A 24,559-nucleotide genomic window follows, 5' to 3' on the forward strand; every position below is an offset into this window, starting at 1 on the left:
AAACGTTAATACATTGCTGGTGGACATGTAAAATGGCACAGCCAAGGTGGAAAAGTGTGTTGGTTTCTCAAAGGTACATGTAGACTTTGACAATGAAGAACCTGATAAAAAATTTTCTTTTTTTTTGAGATGGAGTCTTGCTCTGTCACCCAGGCTGGAGTGCAGTGGTGCAATCTAGACTCACTGCGATATCCACCTCCTGGGTTCAAGCAATTCTCATACCTCAGCCTCCCGAGTAGTTGGGATTACAGGCATGTGCCACCACGTCCAGGTAAATTTTGTATTTTTAGTAGAGACAGGGTTTCACCATGTTGGTGAAAACTCCTGGTCTCAAACTCCTGACTTCAAGTGATCCACCCACATCGGCCTCCTAAAGTGTTGGGATTACAGGTGTGAGCCACCTCACCCAGCCAAAAAAAATTCTTCTAAAGGTAAATATATACTTTCCATGTGACCCAGCAATTCCATTCTTAGGTACATACCAATTGGAAACAGACACTCAAACAAGTTACTTGTGTGTGAATGTTCATAGAAGCACTATTCACAACAGCCAAAAGGTGGAAACAAAATGTGGTATATCCACATAATGGAATAGTATACAGTGATATGGGAATGAAGTACTGTTACTTGCTACAACGGCACATGAATCTTGAAAACATTAGGCTAAGTGAAGGACAAGTCACAAAAGAGGGACTGCAGATGCAAAATACTTCTAGGATACATAAGTATTTCCTAAAAACCACTTAGAAAAATACACAAACCCAGTAGAAAAACGGACAAAAGATTTGAACAGGGACTTCATGAAATCAGCACTTCCAATGGTCATTAAACATATAAAAAGCTGTTCAGCTTCACTGGGCAATACAGAATTGCAAATTAAAACCACAATGAGATACTAGTACATATATACCAATGGAATTGGCAAAAATGTTAAATTCTGGCAATACTGAGTGTTGGTAAAGAGATGTGGAACAAGAATTCTCAGTTGGGTGTGGGGGCTCACGCCTGTAATCCCAGCACTTTGGGAGGCTGAGGCGGGCAGATCACGAGGTCAGGAGATCGACACCATCCTGGCTAACACAGTGAAACCCATCTCTACTAAAAGTACAAAAACAAAATTAGCTGGGCGTGGTGGCAGGCACCTGTAGTCCCAGCTACTCGGGAGGCTGAGGCAGGAGTATGGTGTGAACCCAGGAGGCGGAGCTTGCAGTGAGCTGAAATTGCATCACTGCACTCCTCCAGCCTGGGTGACAGAGTGAGACACTGTTTCAAAAAAAAAAAAAAAAGAATTCTCAAACACAGCTGGTAGATGTACAAACCAGTACAATCACTTTGGAAAACAATTTGGCACTATCTAGTGAAACTGAAGACATGCATACTCTATAACTCTGTAACCCAATAATTCCAACCCTGGAGAAACGCATATTTACATGCAGGAAATGCATCTATCAGAACATTTATAGTAGTTTTATTCATCACTGACATAAAATGAAAAAAGCCTCAATATCCATTATTATAAAAATGAAGGAAGGCCAGACACGGTGGCTCATGCCTGTAATCCCAGCACTTTGGGAGGCCGAGGCGGGTGGATCACCTGAGGTCAGGAGTTCGACACCAGCCTGGCCAACATAGCGAAACCCGTCTCTACTATAAATACAAAAAATTAACCGGGTGTGGTGGTGGGCACCTGTAATCCCAGCTACTCAGAAAGCTGAGGCAGGAGAATCGCTTGAACCCGGAAGGTGGAGGTTGCAGTGAGCCGAGATCATGTCATTGCACTCCAGCCTGGGCGACAACAGCAAAACTCTGTCTCAAATAATAATAATAATAACAACTAATGCTGTTTGCTGGTACTATAGTACTACTGAAAGATTTCAAGACATTTCATTATAAACATAATATTGCATACCAAAGACAAGATAGCAAAAAAAAAAAAAAAATCTGTAACGTTTTGAATTTTTTATTTGGGCAACATTTTTATTTTTGTTGTTGTTGTTGTTGCTGCTGCTGTTGTTAGAAATAGTGTCTCACGGCCGGGCGCGGTGGCTCAAGCCTGTAATCCCAGCACTTTGGGAGGCCGAGACGGGTGGATCACGAGGTCAGGAGATCGAGACTATCCTGGCTAACACAGTGAAACCCCGTCTCTACTAAAAAATACAAAAAAAAACTAGCCGGGCGAGGTGGCGGGCGCCCGTAGTCCCAGCTACTCGGGAGGCTGAGGCAGGAGAATGGCGTGAACCCAGGAGGCGGAGCTTGCAGTGAGCTGAGATCTGGCCACTGCACTCCAGCCTGGGCGACAGAGCGAGACTCCGTCTCAAAAAAAAAAAAAAAAAAAAGAAATAGTGTCTCACTCTGTAACCCAGGCTGGAGAGGAGTGGCATGATCATAGCTCACTGCAGCCTCAAATTCTTGGACTCAAGCTATCTCCCCACCTCAGCCTCTCAAGTAGCCAGGACTACACACAGGTGCACACCACCATGCTTGGCTAATTTTTAAATTTTTTGTAGAGACAAGATCTCTCTCTGTTGCCCATGCCAGTCTAAAATCCTAAGCTCAAACAATCCTCCTGCCTCTGTCTCCCAAACTGCTGGGATTATTGGTATGAGCCACCACAACCCAGCTGGAAAATGTATTTTCTACTAAAGAAGGAAACAGCCTCATGAGATAGATTTAGAAATAACTGAAACATGACAAAGTTGTTTCAAAACTTAAATTAAGCATTTTAAAATCCCAAATAATCCCCACCTGAGGAAGTGTTGAAAATGGAGTCATGACATGGTTAAAATGCATTATAGCTGGGCGTGGTGGCGGATGCCTACAATCCCAGGATTTTGGGAGGCCAAGGCAGGTGGCTCGCTTGAGCTCAGGAGTTCAATATCAACCTGGGCAATAAGGCGAAACCCTGTCTCTACAAAAAAAATACAAAAATTAGCCAGTTGCAGTAGTGTGCGCCTCTAGTCCCAACTACTCAGGAGGCTGAGGTGGGAGAATCGCTGGAGCGTGGGAGGCAAAGGTTGAAGTGAGCTGAGATTGTGCCACTGCACAACACCCTGGGCAACAGAACAAGATCCTGTCTCAGAAAAGGAAAAAAAAAAAAAAATCTGGCCCAGGCACAGTGGCTCACGCCCATAATGCCGGCACTTTGGGAGGCTGAGGCAAGCGGATCACTTAAGCCCAGGAGTTCAAGATCAGCCTGGGCAACGTGGCAAAACCCAGTCGCTACCAAAAAAATACAAAAATTAGCAGGGCATGGTGGTACGTGCCTGTAGTTCCAGCAACTCCGGAGGCTGAGGTGGGAGGATCACCTGAGCACAGGGAGGTTGAGGCTGCAGTGAGCTGAGATTGTGCCACTGCACTCCAGCCTGGGTGACAGAGTGAGACCCTATCTCAAAAAAAAAAAAAAGAAAGAAAAGAAAAAGAAAAAGAAAAGAGAAAGCATTATAAATTCTAAAAGTATTTATTTTATAAACCAACAATTCTGTTTTTACCTCTACTTAATGAGGAAACGTAGGTAAAATACTCAGTGAAAGGTTTTCAGACTGCAACTTTTAAACCCTTGAACCATGGTTAATTAACGACTTTCCTTACTGTTCATATTGGTCATACCACTGTCTGTCCTTTCCTGTTTTTAACGTTAAAAACAGGAAGCCACTTCCTCGCTACTTCTGTGCTGTCCATGAAAGTGTAGAATGAGATTTCAAGATAAAAAACAATGGTTTTTCCTACATCTAAAACAGCCATTTGCATGTTTGCATGTGCATGTGTGTACGTACACACCCACCTCAACTACAAATACTTCAAAATCCTTTACATTGTTATTGTTACCACCACTCACAATATCATTCATATCTTAAAAAAATTTTTTTTTTTTTTAAGAGACAATGGGCCGGGCGCGGTGGCTCAAGCCTGTAATCCCAGCACTTTGGGAGGCCGAGACGGGCGGATCACGAGGTCAGGAGTTCGAGACCATCCTGGCTAACACGGTGAAACCCCGTCTCTACTAAAAAATACAAAAAACTAGCCGGGCGAGGTGGCGGGCGCCTGTAGTCCCGGCTACTCGGGAGGCTGAGGCAGGAGAATGGCGTAAAAACCCGGGAGGCAGAGCTTGCAGTGAGCTGAGATCCGGCCACTGCACTCCAGCCTGGGCGACACAGCGAGACTCCGTCTCAAAAAAAAAAAAAGAGACAATGGCCTGGCACGGTGGCTCACGCCTGTAATCCCAACACTTTGGGAGGCCGAGGTTGGCAGATTACCTGAGGTTAAGAGTTCAAGACCAGCCTGGCCAACATGGTGAAACCCCGTCTCTACTAAAAATACAAAAATTAGTGATGGCGGACACCTGTAATCCCAGCTTCTTGGGAGACTGACGCAAAAGAATCACTTGAGCCCAGGAGGCAGAGGTTGCAGTGAGCCAAGATCGTTCCATTACACTCCATCCTGGGCAACAAAGCGAGACTCTGTCTCCACACACACACACACACAAAATTAGCTGGGTGTGGTGGTGCATGCGTGCAGTCCCAGCTACTCATCAGGCTGAGGCATGAGAATCACTTGAACCTGGGAGGCAAAGGTTGCAGTGAGCCGAGATCATGCCATTGCACTCCAGTCTGGACAATGGAACAAGACCCCATCTCAAAAAAAAAAAAAAAAAAAAAGACAAGGTCTCTGTCACCCAGGCTGGAGTGCAGTGGCACAATCACAGCTTGCAACAGCCTTAAACTCCTGGGTACAAGTGATCCTCCCACCTCAGTCTCCCAAGTAACTAAGACTATGGGTGTGGGCCACCACACCCAGCTAAGTTTTCAAATTTTCTTGTTGAGACAGGGTCTTGTTACATTGCTCAGGTTGGTCTCAAACTCCTGCGCTCAAGCTATCGTCCCACCTCAGCCTCCCAAAGCGCTTGAAATTACAGGTGTGAACTATCACACCTGGCCTCTGGCCTCCTATCTTAAACATTTACTGAGTGTCTAATATGTGCCAAGCACTCTGTAGTATAGAGTAGTAAACAAAAAGGTAATAATCCTTGCCCTCTTGGAATTTGTATTCTGGTGGAAGAGATAAACATATAGAATATAAAGTTTGCTAGTCCAGGCTCAGTGGCTCACACCTGTAATCCCAGCACTCTGGGAGGCCGAGGTGGGCAGATCACATGAGCCCAGGAGTTCAAGACCAGCCTGGCCAACATGGCAAAACCCTGTCTCTACTAAAAACACAAAAATTAGGTGTGGTTGCACATGCCTGTAGTCCCAGCCATTCTAGAGGCTGAGGCAGGAAAATCGCTTGAACCTGGGAGACAGAGGTTGCAGTAAGCCAAGATCGTGCCATTGTACTCCAGCCTGGGCAACAGAGCAAGACTCTGTCTCAAGAAAATAAAAATAAATAAAAATAAAAATAAATAAAGTATGCTAGACAGTGACAAATACTAACAGAAACAAAAGCAAGCAGGAAAGGGGGAGTCATGCTGCAAATCAGCTGGGGTGCCCTGGGTAGAACAGAGGACAAAACGCAAGTGAGGGAGCTAGCCAGGGACTATTTGAAGGAAAAACTTTCCTGGCATGAAAAACAGGGAAAACAGGTTACAGGGAAACTCTTGCAAACCTAACACTGGCATTAGTCCAAATGGATACAGTGGTAAACCTACTACACAACTTCTTTGAAAGGTTTGAGTATCGTTTCGTACCAGTGAGAAATCCCTACAGTAAATAGAGATGACTGCTCCATATGATGAAATATTATTCAACAATAGGAAGCAATGAAGTACCGATACACGCTACAACATGAACTTCAAACACATTACACCAAGTGAAAGGAGCCAGGTACAGAAGAACATACCCTGTATGAGCCCATTTATATGAAACGTCCATTTACATGAAATGTCCAGAATAGGTAAATCTATAGAGACAGAAAGTAGATTAGTGGCTGCCGAGGGTGGGGAGGGTGGATGAGGAAGGAGTGACCGCTAATGGGTTCATGAGAAAAACTCAAGAGAGGGGGTTTCTCTCTTTTTCAGAAGAGAAAAACATTACAAAATTAAATTGTGGTGCTGGCTGCACAACTCTGTAGATATACTAAAAACCATCGTATTGTACGCTTTAAATAGGTAACTTTTATGATATGTCAATTACTTAAAAACACTACTGCTGTCCTGAGCTCAACTAACACAAAACAAATGTGGTGCTCTTTATTTATTTTTTATTCTTCTTATGTTTTTTTAGACAGTCTTGCTCCATTGCCCAGGCTGGAGTGCAATGGTGCAATCTCGGCTCACTGCAACCTCTGCCTCCCTGGTTCAAGCGATTCTCGTGCCTCGGCCTCCCAAGTAGCAGGGATTACAAGCATGTGCCACCACGCCCCAGATAATTTTTGTATTTTCAGTAGAGACGGGGTTTCACCATATTGGTCAGGCTGGTCTGAACTCCTGACTTCAGGTGATCTGCCTGCCTCGGCCTCCCAAAGTGCTGGGATTATAGGCGTGAGCCGCCATGCCCGGCCAGTAGTGTTCTTTTTAAATGTAAAATCACACACAGAATTAAAGAAGACAAACCAAATGATCCATCCCCTAGCTTAATGCACCAAGCAATTATACTACATTAATAGTTTACTAGGATGCTGCTAAAATGACAGGTACCAGAATATTCTTAGTACTTTTTTTTTTTTTGGAGACACAGTCTTGCTCTGTTGCCCAGACTGGAGTACAGTGGCAAGATATCAGCTCACTGCAGCCTCCACCCTGTGGGTTCAAGCGATTCTTCTGCCTCAGCCTCCTGAGTAGCTGGGATTACAGGTGCCCTCCACCATGCCCAGTTAATTTTTGTATTTTTAGTAGAGATGACGTTTCACCACGTTGGCCAGGCTGAACTCCTGACCTCAGGTGATCTGCCCACCTCGGCCTCCCAAAGTGCTGAGATTACAGGTGTGAGCCACTGCCCCGGCTGTATGCTACTTTTTGAAGGAGGTCAAGAATAAAATCCCTCTGGGAATTCCTAGTAATGTATTTCAATTAATTTCTTTCTTTTGTATCTTGAAAATAAGCATATTGGGATATAGACATATAATGTCCCTTCCCTGTATCCTATCTCTCCCATTTTTTATCTACTTATTTTTTGTAACTTTTATTTTAGGTTCAGGGGTACATGTGCAGGTTGTACAGGTAAACTCGCATCACAAGGGTTTGTTGTACAGATTATTTAGTCACCCAGGTACTAAGCCTAGCATCCAATGGGTTACTTTTTTCTAATCCTCTCCCTCTTCCTACCCACCACAAGTGTTGTTTTTCCTCTTTGCACCCATGTGTTCTCATCATTTAGCTCCCACTTACAAGTGAGAACAGGCTGGACACGGTGGCTCACTCCTGTAATCCCAGCACTTTGGGAGGCCAAGGCAGGCTGAGGTCAGGAGTTCGAGACCAGGCTGGCCAACATGGTGAAACCTCGTCTCTACTAAAAATACAAAAAATTAGCTGGGCGTGGTGGTGCATGCCTGTAATTCCAGCTACTTGGGAGGCTGAGGCAAGAGAATCCCTCGAACCGTGGAGGCGGAGACTGCAGGGAGCCGAGATCACACCACTGTACTCCAGCCTGGGTGACAGAGTGAGATTCCATCTCAAAAAAAAAAAATATATATATATATATAATATATACACACATATATAACATATATACATATATAATATATACATACATATATATAAATATAAAAAAATAAGTGAGAGCATGGTATTTGGTCCTCCCATTTTTAAGTATCTGATCATGAACAAGCTGTGGAGGCAAAATGTTAGTTTAAAATGTAGTAAGTGTGTGGTAACTACTTACCATAATTTACTCCTTACATTCCTAGCAATTTCCTATCTAAATATTAGAATTTTTTTTCTGAATTAAGTTTTTTCATTTTGTAGAGATGTTTCATTATGTTATGTCAGCTGGTCTCAAACTCCTGGCCCTGAGTGATCCTCCTACCTCAGCCTGGAACATTTTTATTAATTCAAGCTTTTGCTGTTATCTGTCACGTACATGTTTCTGAACTACTAGCTTCACCTCACATCACAAAGAAATAAACCATAGACTGAGAAAAACAACATTCTCATCCAAAACACCACGAATAACAGAGGATTAAGGGGTAAAAAATTCCAAGAATTGTATGCAATTTATATAAAATAGAACAGACTCATGGTAACTCATCTTTATTGGTATGACCATGTGATTTAGTTGTATTCAAAGCAACATACGGTATTTCCCTGCAACAAAGAATTAACATAGTTAAACTGGGCTCTCTTTTAGAATGAAATGAGGAAGAAAACCAGGATGTGGTTATGGATACCACTCTCTCGGTGAAATGAGGAAGTAGCAACATTATATTTGCATTTTATGATCCCAAGCAACCACTTTCCCTCACCTCTTTCCAGTTTAACACTTAATTTGCCTCCCTCCTTCGCCATACCTAATCCAGCATTAGAAAACAAACATGATCTGTCACAGGAAAGGAATGACATTCCCTTTCCCTCTACGAGCTGAATTTTTGTAAGAAAATGGCAGAAGCTGGCTGTTTTAACTGCTAATGTTATCTACTGGGAATATTCTATTGAAATGAATTTGAATAATTTAATACAATCCTCTCCATAACCTGCAGAGGCAAATGCTCTCCTCAGCACCCCCACATTTCCTTGTATTACTTCCTCCAAGAACTGTTTCCTGATTAACCCTATGCTACTCAGATATTTTTTTGTTCTATATCTTCATATAATCTAAGCATTATTTACTTGTATAATGGTTTTGCAAAGGCCCATAACTTTAAAATGTTTGTTTCCTCAACAAAATTAGAAACTACTTAAGAATGAAATCTGTGCGTTCTAATTCTTTCACACAAAGGATACACAGGCAGCTCCCAACACTTAAACCACCAATTTACTTTCTGTAAACATGAAACAAGTTCCAAAGATAATGTACTCACAGACAAAGTAATTCAGATGCATCTTGTTGGTTTCATTCATTCATCACACTTTGAGCACCAGCTGTGCAAGCTCTATGGACAATCCCCTGATCAAAAATTGCCCTTGGGGTCATGGTGGCTCACTCCTGTAATCCCAACACTTCGGGAGGCCAAGGCAGGAGGATCCCTTGAGTACAGGAGTTTGAGACCAGCCTGGGCAACATGGCGAGAGCTGTCTCCATTTAAAAACAAAACACAAAAAAACTACTCCTCATTGCCTACCAAACTTCTTACTTTGATTTTCAAAACACAATTTCTCTTCTATCTGCATTCTAGATTCTCCCAAACATTCTTCATGCCTTTGCCTATCCCCTCATCCAGGAATGTGCTGTCTGCACCACAATCAGCACTTGCCTCACCACCAGCTAGCTATACATGTCAATTATTAAGTTTCGACTATGCATCTACACTAGGAGAGGTCCTTGCAGATGGAGTTTTTAGTTTGAATATATAAATAAAACTTCAGCTACCATCGGTCGTAACTGCCATCAACTCAATCTAGTAGGAGGATATAGGCCTGTGAACAAGTAACTGTAATACTACACAACCTAGGAAGGGTATGGTAAGCTGTCACTGAGGGCTATACAAAATCAACGTACTGTAGATGCACTCTGGGTGGACAAGCTCAGGGGTAGAAGGGGGATCAAAAAGTGTTAAAAATGTGGGCTGGGAACAGTGGCTCCCATCTGTAATCTCAGCACTTTGGGAGGCCGAGGCGGGTGGATCGTTTGAGGTCAGGAGTTCGAGACCAGCCTGGCCAACATGGTGAAACCCCGTTTCTACCAAAAATACAAAAATTATCTGGGGAGTGGTAGCACATGCCTGTAATTCCCGCTACTTGGGAGGCTGAGGCATAAGAATTGCTTGGACCCAGGAGGCAGAGGGTGCAGTGAGCCAAGATCACACCACTATACTCCAGCCTGGGCGACAGAGCAAGACTCTTGTCTAAAAAATAACAATATTAAAATAAAATTTAAAATGTTAAAAATGTGTTTGGGTTTTAAAAGATAAAAATTAGTTAGGGCCACTGGACCAATTTCTGAATGCAGGGCTTTGCCTGCATTAGGTATTCAAAAAACTTATTTACCTTGTTTGTAAATTAACTTGCAGGGCAATGAGTAGGATGGCCAACTTGTGCTGGGGCTCAGATGGAGTACAAGATGGTTGAGATGAAAGGAAGAATGCCTAGTCTTGAGTTCTCCCAGGAGCTACTTTTGAATCCATATATCTCCTGACTGGTTTTGTCTTCCTAGTAACTGACAATGTTTTCTTGATGCACTCTTCCCATTTCCACATGACCACTATCCATTACCTGAATAACTGTTTCTTCTACAATCAATGTTCACTGGCTCGTCTCAGCGGTGACTGTGCTCACCCCACACCTGCCTCTTTTCCTCAGACACACAGGGACCACAAAAAAACTATAATGTCTTAAGTCCTTCTCTAATCCGGTACATTCCCCTGGGCTAAAAGACAACCTTTTGCCATGGGGGACATGCCAACAACACAGAGGTTTTATTTTTAGTAAAATCAAGCATCGTTAACCCTCATTTTATTTATTTATGGAGATTAAGTAACACAACAATAATGTATAAAACTCCAGAAGTGAACTTCAAGTCAATAACAAGTTAAAAAAACAAAAAACCCTTCAGAGGTACAAAGGAACATGCAGAGAAAAATGAAGTGAATGAAGCCCTTTTCACCAGAGACAACCATGCTCATAGGTTTACCATTCCTAAAATAAGAGTGTTTTTTACTGTAAATAGAATTGGTTGGCCATATTCTGTATTACAGCTTGTTTGTCTGGGGAGAGGAGTTGATGTGTGAATCACCCAACTATGTATAATTTATCTATGAGAAAACACATTATTAATTCCAAATCATACAACCTTTTCAGAAAATTGTAAACACAACTTGGGATTCAGCACAGGGGTACGAATAGAAAGAGCATGGCTTTTTCACTTCACAGTCCTCTGTCCACACAGCAGCTCTGACACCAGGCATCTCAGGAAATATTATTTAACTTGTGACTTTTTGATTTCTAATCCATAAAATAGGGATACTGCTGCCTACCTCCTTAGGTTCTTCTTGATTAAACACATGTTGAATACTTTCATATCTTTAACCTTGTTTTCAGCTTTCTTTGTAGAATGTTTTCATTTAACTACATCTGGAATATTTTAATTTTTATGTGTACCCAAATTTCCAAGAAAAAACTTTTGTGCAAAAATACTAAGATTTCTATAAAAGGTTTTCATTTACCTTTTATAGAATCAAAAACTCCCTAATAATTACCTTTTGTTCTTCTCTTTCTGTTGCATGGTGACACTTCTCAATTCTCCAATGCCTCAAGAAATCTCGAAGGTATCCAAAGAGGGTGAGTACGCCATATCCCACATATGTGAGCACAGCAACCAGCATTGGTGTTTCTTCAAAAGCTTCATTAAACGGTCTTTTATATAGTCCTCCATTTTGTGTAACATGATGGATCTAAAAGAGAGGTTAAATATGTTTATTTCCATCATGGTAAGAAAAACATTCCTACCTAAAATCTAGGTCCTCAGAGATTTGCTGAATTATACCTTAAGAATTTTCTTTTCTTTTTTTTTTTTTTTTTTTTGAGACGGAGTCTCGCTCTGTCGCCCAGGCTGGAGTGCAGTGGCCGGATCTCAGCTCACTGCAAGCTCCGCCTCCCGGGTTTACACCATTCTCCTGCCTCAGCCTCCCGAGTTGCTGGGACTACAGGCGCCTGCCACCTCGCCCGGCTAGTTTTTTGTATTTTTTAGTAGAGACAGGGTTTCACCGTGTTACCCAGGATGGTCTCGATCTCCTGACCTCGTGATCTGCCCGTCTCAGCCTCCCAAAGTGCTGGGATTACAGGCTTGAGCCACCGCGCCCGGCCACCTTAAGAATTTTCTAAGTTCCACCGGGCACAGCGGCTCACACCTGTAATCCCAGGACTTTGGGAGGCTGAGGCAGGCAGATCACTTGAGGTCAGGAGTTCAAGACCAACCTGGCCAACATGGTGAAACCCTGTCTCTACTGAAAATACAAATATTAGCCAGGATTGGTGGCACACACCTGTAATCCCAGCTACTTGGGAGACTGAGGCAGGAGAGTTGCTTGAACTTGGGAGGTGGAGGTTGCAATAGGCCAAGATCATACCACTACACTCCTGCATGGGCGACAAAGCAAGACTCCACGTCAAAAAAAAAAAAAAAAAAAGAATTTTCTAAGTTCCAACCTCACTGGAAACAAGGAAAAAAAAAAGAATTTTAGGCCAGGCACAGTGGCTCACACCTATAATCCCAGTACTTTGGGAGGCCAAGGCGGGAGGATCACCTGAGGTTGGGAGTTCAAGATCAGCCTGACCAACATGGAGAAACCCCATCTCTACTAAAAATACTAAACTAGGCGGGTGTGGTGGCGCATGCCTGTAATCTCAGCTATTCAGGAGGCTGAGGCAGGAGAATTGCTTGAACCTGAGAGACGGAGAGATCTCGATGAGCCGAGATCACGCCATCGCACTCCAGCCTGGGAAACAAGAGCAACACTCCATCTCAAAAAAAAATTAAAAAAAAGTGATAGTCAAATGTAACACTAAGAGGTGATCCCAAAGAAAACGCTACTTGTTTTCTTTTGGATCAAGGCCAGGATGGTCTCGATCTCCTGACCTTGTGATCTGCCCGCCTCGGCCTTCCAAAGTACTGGGATTACAGGCGTGAGCCACCGAGCCCGGCTGGGCTACTTGTTTTCAATAGAAATAATTTATAAATTATATGCATTTCAGATGAACAGTAAAGGAAGGGGAGCAAGAAGGGCTGTGTAAGAACACCACCTAATACTGATCTTTACCATTATTTGATTTTCTTAAATAGATCCTAAAATGCTAGCTTAATTTCTTTTGTTCTAATAAAAAAAGCAAAAAACGTAAATCAACAAGAGAAAGCCTATCCCAAGAAAAGTACTATATTAGCTTACAGACGAAGAGATCAAAAGTTCAAAAGTAAATTCAGCTTTAGAATGTAAAATATTTGTAAATGTTTTACTACCACACATTCTCAAAAGCCACCCAGCCATAGTATTCCAAATAATTATCAGCAGTAGGCCCCTGTAGAAACACGTAGTTCAAATTAACCTTTGTCGGTAGTGATAACACAAGTAAATCATGCAAAAAACTAAGATGTTATATTACGTAAGTGTGGTCTAGGCTGGGTGCACTGGCGCATGCCTGTAATCCTAGCACTTTGGGAGGCCAAGGTGGGCAGATCACCTGAGCCCAGGAGTTTGAGACCAGCCTGGGCACATGGTAAAATCCTGTCTCTACAAAAAAAAAAAAAAAACAAAACTAGTTGGACATGGTGGCACATGCCTGTAGTCCCACCTCCTCAGGAGACAGGTGGGAGGATCACCTGAACCCAGAAGGTCGAGGCGGCAGTAAGCCATGATCGTGCCACTTCCCTGCAGCCTGAGTGACAGAGTGAGACCCTGTCTCAAAAAACAAACAAACAAACAAAAAAAAAACAACAAAGTGTGGTCCAGCATTATATAAAAGTAAAAGGAAAGTGAAACCCAAAACAAGGGGAAAAACTATTAGTAACCGTCATGAATTCTTCTGTCCGCCTTCATCTTAAGTATTCATTCCCAAAAATTGTGAGATTATCCCTTGTTTTAACTTTTGGGACACTTGGACTTTAATATACAAAAACCAAGCTACTTTACTTTTGATCTCATAGATGATAACTTTTTGCTTCTTGGTCAATTTTAATGGAAATCTTGCTTTACAGAAGAAATCTGCTAGACAAGTTTGTGTGTTGACTTTAATCTTAACTTTGGAACAACTGCAGTGAGGATGGTTAATCAAAATTTACCGGAGGCATATTGTCAATTAATCATCATGAAAAGTCCCAAAGAACTAAAAGATCCTTTCTTGCCCTCTCAGGCAATCTGATCAGAGATATGATATAAACAAATAAAAACAAAGTAATGAAATTTACATAACTATACAATCAATTGTTATACATATCCAAGGGGTAAAGATATTTTAGAGTATCCTATCCTGGTAATGTTAGTTTTGGAAAGCTGCTTCAGTGTTACAAATTGGAACAGTTTGGAAAGACACAGTTGTATGTGACAAAGGACAGACACTCAGATAGGCACAGCAGATGGATGGAATCTGTTGGTACTGGTTCAACTTGATGATCTAAATAACTTCTGAAAACTATTCACAAACTTATTTAGGTCTTCATCAATCTCTTCCACACAGGAGAAAGTTTGGTGTCAATATTTAATACTTAAACATTTATGTGGGAGTAAGGTTGTAATGTGTTTAGAACAGAATAGCTAAAATTGAGCCAGTATCTGAAGACAGAAAATTGTTTAAAAATTAACAACATAACAATATAAAAAAGTTATTAAGCCAGACAAAGCAAAATGAAAAGCAATTTAAAAGACAAAAAAAATTAACATTCTGATCATCTCTTTAAAAACTGTATCTGAAAATATTTTGCCTTAAGAACTCTGTTTAATACCAGTGCCAAACTCTCCCTAACTATGAAATTATTTAAACTATTTACTCTCAACTGTACACATCATTAAAAAGCCTGGAAATCACAGAGCCCCCCTGCAGTCTCTAACCAACGTGCAGCGAGTTTACAGGTCAGGAATGCTGTGGGTGGGTCTCTGAAAGATATTCGCCTTAATTTCAGGCACACTCACACAGGCAGGATCAAGTCAATTCATACTGTAGGCTGGACTCTCTAGGGAGGAGGATGCTAAACCATTATGAAGAACGGTGTGATTTTACCAAAGCCTTATTCAAAATTAAATGTATTTTAAAGAATTAAGGTTCAACTAGGAAGTGGGTGGGGTTTCTTTTTTTCCACCTTTAGAACCTGTGAAAAGAAGTGACTCTGGAATGTGGTTTCAGTCAAAACAGAGTGACTGATGTTGGGGGGGGTGGGGGGGCGCAGATGGGCACGCCAACTGACACACGGGTCTCTCAAAGGTGAAAAGTCTTTAAACTCTGAGAGAATAAAATCACTTCACCTTTAAGAACTGATGCTAAATCGTATCTTTCACATGATTCAAACAATAATAATGGTATTGCTCTCTTATACATAGGTAATAATCCTTGAGGAAAAACACCAGGTCTGTTTTGCTCATCATTGCACATCTAGCACCCGGGGTAGTATTTATGAAGTCTTAATAAATAGTTAACACTTAATAACATTTCGTATCAGTCTGTTCACAGTCTGCTCACGTTAAGCAAAGAAGAATGTGACACTATCTTAGCACTATTAATCAAGGAAAGATTTAGGAATATCAAGAAATCTTTGCTTGAACGGTAATATTACTGTTGAAGAAAATACAAACGCAAAGGAAGAAATTTTTTTCAGACAAGACTACAAGCACATCACCGTAAAACACCTTACAGAACAAGAGAAGGAAAAAAAAAATCAAACTAATGAGCCATTTTGTCCACATGCCTGTGGGCTGTCAACTATGTTTATTAAGCAGCTGAAAAGGTACTCCTAACCAAAGCAATAATGGGAAGTATAATAAAAGATAAGCCATATGCGTAATACATATATTTCCATGTGACTAAAATTGTCTGGAAGGAGACACCAGAAACTAGGGTAAGGAGTGGGGTGGGAAAAGAAGGCATATTTTTTGTTCATAACCTTCTAAACTGGTTTGATTTTTCTTCTTCTTGTTTTTTACGAGTATGTATTACTGAATTTTTACTTGCCTTTTTTTTTAATGCTTAAACTAAATTTTGTCATTGACTTAATTCACCATTTGGACTAAAACAGAGTTAATAAAAGCAAAACATGCCTATTATCACAACCTCAGTCACCTCACTATCGATAGCCTCTCTAGTGAATTCTCATCTACTTATGAGTTCTCAGCTAGACCTTCCATGCTACGAGTAAGCTCAAGCCTACACTGCAATCCCAGATTCCTTTCCAGAACTCCACACTCACATTTCTACCTGCCTCCTATATAGCTCCACTTAGACTTCATGGGCACCTCAAACTCAACAAATCTAAAGCTGAACTTCTCACCATCCTAACCCTCCCTCTCAGTGAAAACCTGACACTCCTCTTCTATTACCTATTTTGGTCAACAGCATCACTATCCAGTCTACCCAGTCTCCCAAGTTTGGAGTCATCTTTGGCTCCACCTTATTTTCTGGCTTCCAGATAGAATTAGTAATGACTTTCTGTGCTTCAGTCCAAGAGCTTCTTGTGGGGCACAAGAGAATTTTAAGGAGGTAGAAAGTTGTTTTTTTGTTTTTGTTTTTGACAGCATCTGACTCTGCCACCCAGGACGGAGTGCAGTGGTGCAATCATGGCTCACTGCAGCCTCTACCTTTCAGGCTTAAGTGATCCTCCAGCCTCAGCCTCCCAGGAAGTTGGGACCACAGGCAAGTGGCACCATGCCCAGCTTATTTATTTACTTATTTATTGTAGAGATGGGGCTTCACTACATTGCCCAGGCTGGTATCAAACTCCTGGGCTCAAACTATCCTCCTGCCTTGGTCTCCCAAAGTGCTGGGATTATAGGCATGAGCCACTGTGCCCAGCCTAGTCTACAACTTTATTCAGTTGTAGACTTATTCAACTTATTCAGATTTTGCCAGACGTCCTAATGATATCCTCTATAGCAAAAGAAAACCCTGGATTATATGTTGCCTTCTGTCTTTCTCAAGTCTCAGGAAAAATTTATTTTAAACAATTAAAATAAAAAAGTTTTTAGTGCACTGTAAACTGACTTAGGAGAAATGATCCTAAGTAAAGGTTTCAAGAATCCCACGAAAGGACAGGGAGTAACTATGTTACCATGCGGTAACGGCGAAGTAATTATTAGGAAACAGAAGCACACATTTCTGATATGAATACAAAATCACAAAAGCATGATCTCCTTAAGCAAATAAGCACATTCCAGCTGCATGCTACAGCAGGATAACAGAACCTGCCTAGCTGGTGAATGGTTTGGAACATTATTTTTAAAAACTGAATGTCTAATGTGAACCACCCATTATTCTTCAGCAATCAAAGAACTGCTATCATGCTTTGTCCATTAAACGAACCCTACTCATTTTCAAGTGGTGTGTTCCTGTTGCTCCTTAAAATCCGTTCTGCTGAAACTGTCCTTTCTTGGAATTTTACTGAAATGTACTGGCCTCTCCCTACTGCATACCACACATATTAAAGAGAACAGTTTGGAGCTTTACACAAATCACATAGGCTATACCATGCTCTGAATGTGTATGTTCAGAAGTGTCTCCTTTTTTCAGCAAGGAAATTTTGAAAAGGAGGAAGTCCACAGTTTTTCTTGTAATCGGCATAAATTTCTTAATTTTTGTCAGTAAGTATCTCATGCAGAATGGAATGAAAAATGTTTCCAAAACTAGCTGTGAAACACATTTATATTTTGACATTATCATTTTCCTATTGAAAACCCCCAAAAGGAGATCTTCAAGCATATATGGAGAGGAACATTTCCATTTCAGTTCAGTGGCATCCCGTATGCACTGGGCACTGATGTCTGCCCAGGAGTTATCACACTCACTGGCCACCCAAGCCTCTGCTGTAACACTTTTCCATCTCTAGATAAGCATCGCACTGTAAGAGATGCAAGAGCCGGAAGACTGGAGTATAAGTGCAGCTCTGCCACAAATTCTGCATCTTCATCTGAGCTCTCCTCCACTGCTGACATGTTCTGAGCCTGTAATACCATACCCTCCACTCTGCCCCCTCCACGTGCTCCAATCTGGTTTTGTGCTGCACACCACTGCAGAGGCAACCCAGTTTGTGTCAATTTCCCTTCTCTGGAAATACTCCCTGATATGCAGGGATGGGCCCCTGGTGGTCACGTGTATGCTTTGTGATCATATTTCCTGAACCATAACTGATGGACACAGCACCGACACCTATGCCAAAAGAAATCCAACAACCCTCTTTTATGGGGATTTAAAATGTCAGTGGGGAGAGAGTCTGAAGGGCAGTGGGTCTCCAATGTCCTGAAGAAAGGGTTCACAAACTCCTGCCGCTGAGGTCCCAAGAGCTGTGGCAACTCCTGCCTTTCTGAGACCAGTTCAATTTCATCCCCCATCCCTTTTTTGCATACCTATTGTCCTTCCAATAAATCACCTTTTTGCTTAGTTTAACCAGAGTCAGTTGCTGTTACTCTCAACTAAAAAAGTTAACAGACAGAGATTCTATATTAAAATCTCTTAGAACTTCTTTTCTACATTTTTATTGGGTATTTGTCATGTTAGCAGAGCCTGTCAACTTTAAGGGCTTCAAGAAATTTTTAAAAAATATTTCCCGGGCGGATGCGGTGGCTCACGCCTGTAATCCCAACACTTTGGGAGGCCAAGGCGGGCGGATCACCTGAGGTCGGGAGTTTGAGACCAGCCTGACTAACATGGAGAAACTCCATTTCTACTAAAAATACAAAATTAGCCGGGTGTGGTGGCACATGCCTGTAATCTCAGCCACTCAGGAGGCTGAGGCAGGAGAATTGCTTGAATCTGGGAGATGGAGGTTGCGGTGAGCCAAGATCCTGCAACCACATTCCAGCCTGGGCAACAAAGCAAGACTCTGTCTCCCCTGTCCCCACAAAAAAAAGGTAAAATGACAAACTCATGTACACACATGCTAATCTGGAATGCTACAAACCAAATTAAAAACACTGGTTATTTTGTAGTGGAATGGCTGGCCACCTTGACTTCCTACTTTAAACATCTGGCCTATTTATTCATTTTGAGACAAGGTCTCACTCTGTTGCTGCCCAAGCTGGAGTAGAGTGGCGTAACCATTGCTCACCGTAACCTCAAACTCCTGGGTTCATGTAGTCCTCTCACCTCAGCCTCCAGAGTAGCTGCGACTATACAAGTGCTCGCCACCATACCTGGGTAATTTTTTTTAGATAAGGTTTCCCTATGTTGCCCAGGCTGGTCTTGAACTCCTGGCCTCAAGGAATCCTCCCAGTTTGGCCTTCCAACGTGCTGCAATTGCAGGCATAAGCCACCATGCCTGGCCCAGAACAAACTTATTCTTATGTCATGTTTGTGGTAACAAAAATTCAAAAAACAATGAGACTTCCACTTCTAGGTTAGCTTTAATAGAAAGAGGAAAGCTATTGCTTTCACAGTAACAACGAGATAAACCATATAGATTATTCAAATAAATAAATGGCTTTAAAGATTGAAGAGCTGTCTTCTATGCATAGCAAAGAGGACTAGCAGAATTAAAATTCCACAGGGGAAGAGCCCTTTCTAGGTGAGCTGAAAGTGCCAGCCATTTTCTCTCTCCTTGTGGTATTTGCAGAGCTTCAGCGTGAGTGATGATAACTGGGGCTTGCCATAGGCAGAACTCCAAGAGAAAGAAAAACCAGCAGAACTTTTGACAGCTGTATGGGTTGGTATGACAGACTAAATTCCGTAAGAGCCCTACATTTATGACCAGTTTTCTACACAGGACATTTTCCTCCAGCTGGGGAGGCTGGAGGCCTGAACTAGAAAGGCAAAGTGAAATCAAGCACAATCTCACAGTGCTTAGCAGATAAAGCTAGAGGGAGTGGCCTGTAACAAACATACAATGGATCCCACCCTTGAGATACTACACTGAACTGAAGGACTTAAATCTTCAGCCCAGTCCAACTCAGGTGTTTGGATAGAGGTGTTTTACACCTCACTGTATCTGCCTAAGACTGCAAAAGGCAAAAACATTAACTTTAGAGTCTAAAGGTCTTTACACACATTGTCTAGAAATCTTCAAAAACTTCTGCTGCCGGGCGCGGTAGCTCACGCTTGCAGTTCCAGCATTTTGGGAGACCAAAGCGGGCTCCCTTGAACTCCTGATCACTAGGTCAGGAGTTCAAGACCAGCCTGACCAACATGGTGAAACCCTGTCTCTACTAAAAATACAAAAATTTGCCAGGCATGGTGACACACGCCCATAATCCCAGCTACTCGGGAGGCTGGGGCAGGAGAGCCACTTGAACCTGGGAGGTAGAGGTTGCAGTGAGCCGAAACTGTGGGCCACTGCACTCCAGCCTGGGCAACAGAGCGAGACTCTGTCTCAAAAAACAGTAACAACTTTCGCTTTCCCAGGAGGCAGGGGACTCTGTGTGTGTTGGGAGGGGGTGGGTACAGAATACAGCAGTCTACATGTTCACCTTCTTGCATCACCACTGCTAGTCTAGGCAATCTCTCACAACTTGATCATCCCTCCCTTTAATTTCACGTGCCCAGAGAAGTGGAGATTTCTCATGTTCAATTTTTTAACATTTTCAAAACTACAAAATAATTTTTTGACATTAAAGTTTCTCTAGGAACCCAAAGCCCTATTCCACTAAGAAACTCAAAATCAACATAATCATTTCATTTTTTTTTTTCACTCATTCTACAAATACTTAATTTCTATCTATACGTCAAGAACCGTACTCTAGGCTGGGCACAGTGGCTCATGCCCGTAATCCCAACACTTTGGGAGGCCAAGGCGGGAGGACTGCTTGGCTCCCAGGAGTTTAAAACCAGTCTGGGAAACACAGTGAGACCCTATCTCTACACAAAATGTTTAAAAATTAGCTGGATGTGGTGGTGCATGCCTGTAGTACCAGCTACTGGGTAGGCTGAGGTGGCAGGATCTCTTGAGCCCAGGAGGTTGAAGCTGCAGTGAGCCATGATGACGCCACTACACTCCAGCCTGGGTGATAGAACAAGACCCATCTCAAAAAAACAAACAAACAAAAAAACTGTACTCTATATTTGATGATACAAATAAGAGGTAATCCTTGTCTTCAAGAATTGTGCAGTATTTCTTTTTTTAAAGAGAACATGGGCATAAATATAAAAGGGAGTTAGGAAATCATTTTAAAGAATATCGCCTAAAGGAATTTATATTTAATATGCAAGATGAAAAACACATACAAAGTAATAAGCATTTCTCTTACAAATGTTTCTCAAGCTGTCTCTTCCTCTTCACTTGACTGACAAAATCAAGGAAAGTAGATTAAGCAATTTGTCAACAGTTGTGGGAAAGTTAAATACCGAAGCTGGAACTAGAGTCCAATTATTTATAGTTTGGTGCAAAAGTAACTGACATTACACGGTTTTTGCCATTAAAAGTAACGGCAAAAGTAATTACTTTCAATGGCAAAAAACGTAATTACTTTGCACCAACCAATACATATTCCATTTGCCATTCCTTAGTTTATATTGCCTGAGATTTTCTTTTTTTATTTTATTAATTCCATGGCCTTCCAATGAATTGAGATGTCCTAAGAATCAAATTTTCCTTTAATTATTTCAGAGGTACAACAATTTAATCGGATTGTTTTAAAATAATCAGTGGCTTAATATTAGAATTTTACTTCACATTCATCTTCCATACTTATTTTTGCTATTTAAATAATTAGCTCTTTTTGTTATTCATGTTATTAGCTACACTTAGATGGAAACAGACGGTTATATGGGTTTCCTCTACTAAGAAAATGTCTGTTTCTAGGAAATGAGGTTTGGCACCAACTAATTTAGTTGTCCTGGAAATAACCTGCTTGCCTATAAAAAAGTCAAGCTTATACAGGAGGCAATAAAGACACTACCCTTTAGCACAACCCGCGGAGTTCTTCAGCACGTGGTGGACTGCAGTCCAACCAGGATCACAGGCCCGGTTTCTCAGCCCAGCTTCTTGGCGTTTGAAATCAATGTGAGAAAAGAGCAGAGAAAAGAGCTGACGCATTTCCCCTTCCTTGTAGCACCAGCCGGCGTCTCATAGCTGAAGCCCTTGGTAAGACAATGGAGAGGGTGCTGCAGAAGTCACCACTGGCCCCACTGCCCTGTAGGGAGAGCTCAGGGAGAGGTGATGAAGTACACCAGAGTGTGCCAGACCCCCGGGACCTTCTCTGGCCTCTTCCTATTTCTCACAAGCTGTCCCCTGATGCTAGTAAGAACATTCAACAAACCGCTATCGTTTTAAACCACTTGCAAACCTGATATACCATAAATGAGGCTATGGGTTTCTTTAACGGCTTATGTATCACCACAATTCATTTCTTTCTTATGTCTATAACATTATTTTAGGGAGCTAGTTTTTGTCAACCAGGAGCGTATGTATGAAATACGACACAAAAATTATCATCAAAAAATAGAAATAAAACTGTACTCAACATCTAGCTTTATCAAAACTTAAGATTTAGCTTATATGCTTTAGATCTTTTTTCCATTAAATAAAACATTGAAGTTATCATTCATTCATTTAACACTTATTGAGTCCCTGCTATGAGCTAGGCATGATCCGAGCACTAGAAATACACTCCTGTGAGAGAGGCAGACATTAGATAAGCAAACAGATACACCGTATCAGGTCACACTGCTACAGTGAGAATAAAACCGTGGAAAAAGAGCATTTTAAACAGGGTGGAGGTAAGGTGTAAGCAGATGGACTTGGAGTAGGGAAGAGAACTCTGTAAAAAAGCTTTCCAGGCTGAGGTAACTGTAAAGGCTAAAGTCCCAGGGACCCCAGGCATGGTGGCTCACACCTGTAATTCCAGCACTTTGGGAGGCTGAGACAGGAGAATCGTTTGAACCCAGGAGATGGAGATTGCAGTGAGCTGAGATCGCACCACTGCGCTCCCAGCCTGGGTGACAGATTGAGGCTCCATCTCGAAATAATAATAATAATGATAATAACAATAATAATAAGGCCCCAGGGAGGTGTGCTTGATGGCAACGTGTTTGGGGAACATCAGAAAGCCCAGACTGGCTAAAAAGCAGCGACCTGGCAGGATATGAAGTCAGAGAGGCATGGGAAAGTTCATGGCGGGCCTTGTAAACCCTATTTTGTATTTTGTTATCAGTGACAGGAGGCCATCCTGGACATCAGGACAGTGTCAAGATCTGACATGTTTAAGTAGTTCTCCAATCCTTTTAAGAAGTCTGTCCTGGGGAAATACTATATTTCCTTTCCTCCCCAGAGGAATTGGGAATTTGATGTTTATCATTCTCCCGCATTTTTAAATACTTTTACTATACAAACATATGGCCATAAACAAGGTAGTATTCTCCTGCATGTATTAGTACTGCATTCCTTCAATAGTATTGCTGAATAATATCCTTTTATATGGATATACCATATTTTATCTATTCATCAGTTGACAGACATTTGGATTGTTTCTACTTTTTGGCTATTATAAATAATGCTGGGCTAGACACAGTGGTTCACGCCTGTAATTCCAGCACTTTGGAAGGCCGAGGTGGGTGGATCACTTGAGGTCAGGAGTTCGAGACCAGCCTGACCAACATGGTGAAACCCCGTCTCTACTAAAAATACAAAAAAATTAGCTGGGCGTGGTAGCGTGTGGCTGTAGTCCCAGCTACTCGGAAGGCACAGGCAGGAGAATTTTTAACCGGCGGGGTGGAGGTTGCAGTGAGTCACACTGCACTCTAGCCTGGGCGACAGAGTGAGACTCTGTCTCAAAAAAAAAATTGCCACTCATGGTGGCATATGCCTGTAGTCCCAGATACTTGGGAGGCTGAGGTGGGAGGACTGACTGAGCCCAGGAGGTGGAGGCTGCAGTGAGCCATGTCATGCCAGCCTGGGTAACAGCAACACCCTGAATCAATCAATCAATAATGCTGCTATTAGAATTAATATAAAAGTTTCTGTCGGAACATATGTTTCATTTTTCTTGGGAGTAGAATTACTGGTCCACATGCTAACTCTATGTTTAACTGTTTCCCAAAGTGGCTGCATCATTTTATAAATCCACCAGCAATGTATTAGGATTCTAATTTCTCTATATCCTCATGAACACTTAATACCTGGTTTATTATTTTAGCAATCCAAGTGGTGTGAAATAGTATCTCACTGTGGTTTTGTTTAGTTTTGTATTTTTGAGACAGAGTCTCACTGTCGCCCAAGCTGGAGTGCAGCGGCACCATCTCGGCTCACTGCAACTTCCACCTCTTCCGTTCAAGCGATTCTACTACCTCAGACTCCCAGAGTAGCTGGGATTATAGGCATGCGCCACCACACCCGGCTAATTTTTACATTTTTAGTAGAGACGGGGTTTCACCATGTTGGCCAGGCTGGTCTCAAACTCCTGACCTCAAGTGATCCACCCATCTCAGCTTCCCAAAGTGCTGGGATTACAGGCGTGAGCCACGGTGTCTGGTCATATACCTTAATATTTTTTAATTAAATAGAGATAGGGTCTCGCCATGTTGCCCAGGCTGATCTTGAACTCCTGGGCTCAAGCAATCCTTACACCTTGGCTTCCCTTAGTACTGGGATTACAGGTGTGAGCCACTGTGCCTGGCCCTTAATATGTATCTTTTGGAGTAAGACTGGATCACATCCATAGTCTCTGTACAACTGCATATTTCACTGCACTTAGAATTTATCACAAAATAGTCTGGCACAGTGGCTGTAATCCCAGCACTCTGGTAGGCTGAAGCAGCAGGATGCTTGTGGTCAAGAGTTTGAGACCAGCCTGGGTGGCTGGGTGTGGTGGCTCACACCTATAATCCCAGCACTTCAGGAGGCCAAGGCGGGAGGAT

The 24,559-nt window shown here is 42.1% G+C and overlaps 1 protein-coding gene across 1 annotated transcript in view; it reads right to left on the bottom strand.

The window, feature by feature from the left end:
• Positions 1-24,559, bottom strand: part of SPTLC2 (serine palmitoyltransferase long chain base subunit 2) — a 111,895-nt gene that overhangs the window by 81,589 nt on the left and 5,747 nt on the right. Inside the window, exon 2 of the mRNA XM_073997960.1 lies at positions 11,281-11,475. Coding sequence (XP_073854061.1) covers positions 11,281-11,475 — 195 coding nt within the window. The remainder of the gene's footprint in view (positions 1-11,280; positions 11,476-24,559) is intronic.

The sequence above is a fragment of the Macaca fascicularis genome, chromosome 7, assembly GCF_037993035.2.
Source record: "Macaca fascicularis isolate 582-1 chromosome 7, T2T-MFA8v1.1".
NCBI classification, from domain to species: Eukaryota; Metazoa; Chordata; class Mammalia; order Primates; family Cercopithecidae; genus Macaca; species Macaca fascicularis.